We start from the raw sequence: 4809 nt of genomic DNA, 5'->3' as shown, positions 1-4809 counted from the left end.
CCGGCTGTCTCAAAATGTGCTCTCCTGTTGTGAGGGGCTGGTAATCAGAACAAACAGTTTCAAGCCACAGCTGAGTTTCCAGTCTGCATTCACCTAAAAGTCTCTTGCATCTGCCATAACAAACTGGGGGAGAAGACACCACTTTCAGAGCTTCCCCCCATTCTAAAACCTGCCAAGTATTCAAAGATGGAAAGAACATCATTAGAGCCCTTGTATTAAAAATTATTTATTTAGTGATCTGTACATGGGGTGAAGCAGGGCCTCATACAGACCTTCCAAAAAAAAAAAAAAAATCAAGTAAAAACATAAATACATATTTTCTTACAAAAATGAGATTTACAAAATATACATACTGCACTTGTCTGACACGCTTGTTTTTTTTCTTCCACGTGCACATTATAAAAGACAAAAACCCGAGCCCTGCAAGTCTGACATCAGATCTACTGAAGGATTTGGCTGATGGGCCCATTCCTTATGCTCAGACCACTGGCATGCCCTCAGACAGGAGCAGTCTGCCCCCTCACCCTGAACAGGTTTTTTCTTTTTTAAAGTTTCATTCTAGACACTTTCCCCCCAAAAAACATGAAGAGCAGCTATAGGGTGGAGACTTGCTAAAAATCCAGAATGTCCTATTTTGTCCTTAGGCGAGAATATACACACACACATATTAAAAACAACCCTTCAGTGAATATAAAGGTAAAGTAGTAACAAAAAATAAAATATGAAGAAGTCAACATAAAAACTTTCAGAATAGAAAAATCTGTCACATTTCAAAAAGAAAACGATGCATTTGATGATAAAATTTTGAATGCTTTTCCTTCCAAGACATGATCACTGGAAACTTAACCAGCTGTATTTTAGCCAAAATGAGAAGGCTGCTCACTTGCAGTAACTGCTTGATTGTAAAACCCAACCCCAGCCCCCCCACCCGCACCAAAAGTCACTGCCATACAGCTCAGGGAACCTGAGGAGCAGGCAAAGGGTTCATCGTGAACCAAAACGATTCCTCCCGTCCCCAGAATCTGGCTGTGTATTGACTTTGTCTGCAGTGAGCTCACTGCAAAGCAGGAGAGAAAGCAGGTTTATGGGAAGGAAGGAAAAAAATCCTGTCTTTACGTTACAGATTTTAATGGCTCTTGTTTTGGCAGGTGCTCTCGGGTAAGCTCTTCTTGCCCTCTAAATCTTGCATTTCCTTCAGCTTAGAAAAGTGACCCATATTGAACGGTAGGAAAACATCCTGCCTCCTCCTTTTTTCATAAAAGGAATGTTTATTTCTGCGAGCTCCTCACATCCAAGGGTGAACCTCAACGACTTCTTTTTGTTAGTTTGCCCATAAAAACCGATCCCATGCTTATGCCTTTCTACATAGAAAACACTTTTGTTTCCCCCCTTTGTCTCCTAGAACAAAGGCAAGGGGGAAAAGCCTTCTGCTGAAAAGCAACAAGTCATTTCTTTTCAGGGTGTGGAATAGCAACCCCCTCCTTCCCCACAGCAGCAAGAACAACAGACTGAGGGCCAAATTTTTACTTTAAAACAATTACAACAGGTATCACTGAGGTAAAAAGGAACTTGTGAGCTGACAGAACAGAGGCATCTCCCCAGCACACGATCGGGCTGTAGCCGGCTGTGCATTACTCACGTGATGGCTCCGCCGAGCTGGAAAGAGCAGGCAGCGAGCTCAGGTTCGGGAGTTACCCTGCCCACGCTGCAGTTTGGCCCCGGCAATTCAGAGAGCATTTGGCTACTTCTCGGTAGGGGTGGCTCAACAGGTCTGACTTCCCCTCCCTCTTGTCCAAAGCAAGGCCAGATGATTTTAGTTGGATTGGAGTGTCTTTTCCTGGACAGGAGTAGCAGGAGAGAGAAGTAAGGAGACTTCTGGGTGAAGGACACTCCTGTCCCAGCCGTGGCCTCTTTTTCTGTCCTCTTCCACTTAGCTGGGCATAAGCACCACTGGACATAGTTTTACTGATCCTTTATGCATTTTTTTTTTTTTTCAAACCTTCTGTGAGGAAGAAAAAGTTTGGAAAAGCCTCCCTTCTTCCCTCTTCAGGGAACCATTGCCCTACTCCTATGCTGCATATCCATCTCCTCTGCCTCCTCTGCTCGTGTGCATGTGTATGTGTGTGCCAGAGGGGACATGGTGGGTCTCATACTGCTGTCTCGCCTTTGCTGCCGGTGCTGAGTCTGTGGTAGAAGCGTCGCCAGGACTGAAGGGTTTTGCCAGACCAAATCCAGAAGCCAGTCGTGATCCCAACAATCATGGTCATGAGGTACTTGATCATGAAGACAGTGAAGTCTGGGCTCATAGGGGCAAAGTGGCTGGGACAGGGCACAGCATATGTTTTGCAGGTCTGGAGGAGCCACGTCTTCTCCCAGGTGCCACGGAAGGCCTGCTCGTAGAAGTAACACGCCAGGACAATGGTGGCAGGCACCGTGTAGAGGACACTGAAGACACCAATGCGCACCATCAGCTTCTCCAGTTTCTCCGTCTTGGTGCCATCGTGCTTCATGATGGTGCGGATGCGAAACAAGGACACGAAGCCAGCCAGCAAGAAGGAAGTGCCAATGAAGAGATACACAAACAAAGGTGCCAGCACAAAGCCCCTCAGTGAGTCCACACTATAGATACCTACATAACACACCCCACTGAGTACATCCCCATCCACCTGCCCCATGGCCAAGATGGTGATGGTTTTGACAGCGGGCACAGCCCAGGCAGCCAGATGAAAATACTGGGAGTTGGCCTCAATGGCCTCATGGCCCCACTTCATGCCAGCAGCCAGGAACCAGGTGAGGGACAGGATGACCCACCAGATGGAGCTGGCCATGCCAAAGAAGTAGAGGATCATGAACAGGATGGTGCAGCCTTCTTTCTTGGTGCCTTGGGCCACAGTGCGGTAGCCATCCTCAGAGAAGCGCTCTAGACACACCACCCGCTCCTCCAGCAAGAAGCCTGCTGCATAGGCCACTGCCACCATGAAGTAGCAGCCCGACAGAAAGATGATGGGCCTTTCCGGGTAGCTGAAACGACGCATGTCTACCAGGTAGGTGAGCACGGTGAAGAGGGTGGAGGCACAGCAAAGCACGGACCACACGCCCACCCACAGCCGGGCAAATCGCACCTCTGCCTCCTTGAAGTACATGAGCCCATTGGGCCGAGCTGGCTCACAGGGGGCTCCACAGTCCCGCTCCCCCAGGAACCGGTAGCCCAAGTAAGAGGGCACTTTGAGCTGCCGAGGGCAAGAGAAGGAGAAGCCAGAGGGTGGCTGTGGTGGGGTGAGAAAGTCGGGGAGGTAGCCAGCTGTGGGGTGGGCAGTGACCCCCCGACCCGCCGCACCACCGGGTCCTGGTGGGGCATCCGACGTGTTCTGCCCCACGCAGATCTCACCCGCACCGTGAACAGGGAAGTTCTCGCAGCGGAGCCGCTCTGGCCACTGGAAGCCGAACTTGTTCATGAGGGCCTCGCAGCCCTGACGGGCCCGCTCGCAGAGGGAGCGGCACGGTGGGATGGCCTGCTCCAATACGGTGCACACCGGCGCGTACATGGAGCAGAGGAAGAACTTCAGCTCGGGCGAGCACTGCACCTTGACCAGCGGGTAGAACTGGTGCACCTCCAACCCGGCGTCCTCCTGGTTGGTGTGGCCCAGCAGGTTGGGCAGGATGGTCTGGTTGTAGGCGATATCCGTGCAGAGCGGGATGGAGATGGGCTGGCAGAAACCGTGGTCAGGCACGGAGATGCCCTTCTCGCCGTGGTACTGCTGTGCCGTCGCACCCGCGGGGGTCCCCAGCAGGGCGGCCAGCAGCGCGGCCAACCCCAGCAAGGGGCAGCCGGCGGCGGCCGCTCTGCCGCATTCTCCTCCAGCCCGCATCGCCGGGGCGGCCGGGGGCCCGGGGAGCCTCGGGGGGTCTTTCAGAGCCGGCCGGCGGGACGCCCCAGGGGCATCAGCGACCAGAGGGCGGCGGCGGGGCCCCTTCGGTGGGGCAGGAGCGCGGCGACGGGAGGAACGCGGCTCCGCACCGGACCTCCACGACTTTCTTCCTCGGCTCCGACGCGGCGGCGCTCACAGCGCGGTGGCGGCGCTTCTCTCGGCGAAAGTTTCCGGAGCTGCTCTCCCCGGAGAAGGCGGCGGCGGCAGCGAAAGAGGAGACGCGCGCGTAGCCCGGCGACGGCTCTGGCCAGCTCCGCGCAGGGTCCCGCGGCGGCGGCGAGGCGGAGGCGCTGCTCCCTGCACGACTGCACGGCCCCGGGGATTTAGGTTACGGCTAAACGGATTATTACCGCGCCCGGCTGAGCCGTGTATTTTACTCCGGGGCTTAAATAACTTTCAAAATCCAATTACTGTGCGATCCTCCCCGCGGCTCGGCTGGGCTCCGCTCCCGACGGACACCGCTGCGGGCTGTGCGTCCGGGGCAGCCGTGCGCCTCCCGCCTCGTCTCGGCTCGTTTCGTGTCGTTTCGTCCGGTCCGGTCCGGTCCGGTCCGGTCCGGTCCGGTCCGGTCCGGTCCGTTCCGTTCCGTTCCTCTCAGCCCGCGGCCCCGCCACCACCGCCCGCTCCGCGGCTCCCGGCCCGCGGCCGCGCCGGCACACAAAAAAGGCGCAGCTCCGCGCGGGCCCCGCCCCCGCCGCCGGCCCCATTCACAAACCGCGCCGGGGGCGGGGCCTCGCAGCGCCCGCTCGCCAATCCGCGCGCAGGGGGCGGGGCCGCGCTGGGGGAGGGGAGGGGGAGGAGCTCGCGCCAGGGGAAAAAAAGTTGGGAACAACTTTTTCCCATCCCCACCGGGCCGGGCCGGGAGGAGCCGCCCGCGGCC

The 4809-nt window shown here is 55.9% G+C and overlaps 1 protein-coding gene across 1 annotated transcript; it reads right to left on the bottom strand.

Annotated features, from left to right (window-relative positions):
• Nucleotides 1-201: 201 nt before the first annotated feature.
• On the bottom strand, nt 202-4599 carry FZD7 (frizzled class receptor 7). Its single transcript, XM_032114627.1, has one exon. It carries the CDS (start codon nt 3867-3869, stop codon nt 2148-2150), a length of 1722 nt encoding a protein of 573 aa, XP_031970518.1. The 5' UTR covers nt 3870-4599; the 3' UTR covers nt 202-2147.
• Nucleotides 4600-4809: the final 210 nt, after the last annotated feature.

The sequence above is a fragment of the Corvus moneduloides genome, chromosome 7 (genome assembly GCF_009650955.1).
Source record: "Corvus moneduloides isolate bCorMon1 chromosome 7, bCorMon1.pri, whole genome shotgun sequence".
Lineage (NCBI taxonomy): Eukaryota > Metazoa > Chordata > Aves > Passeriformes > Corvidae > Corvus > Corvus moneduloides.
The sequence above is the reverse complement of the archived record's forward strand: the minus strand, read 5'-3'. Positions and strand labels throughout refer to the sequence as shown.

What these genes read in the sequence shown, in the direction of transcription:
- FZD7 (XM_032114627.1), bottom strand. Translation starts at nt 3,869, where the DNA reads ATGCGGGCTGGAGGAGAATGCGGCAGAGCGGCCGCCGCCGGCTGCCCC.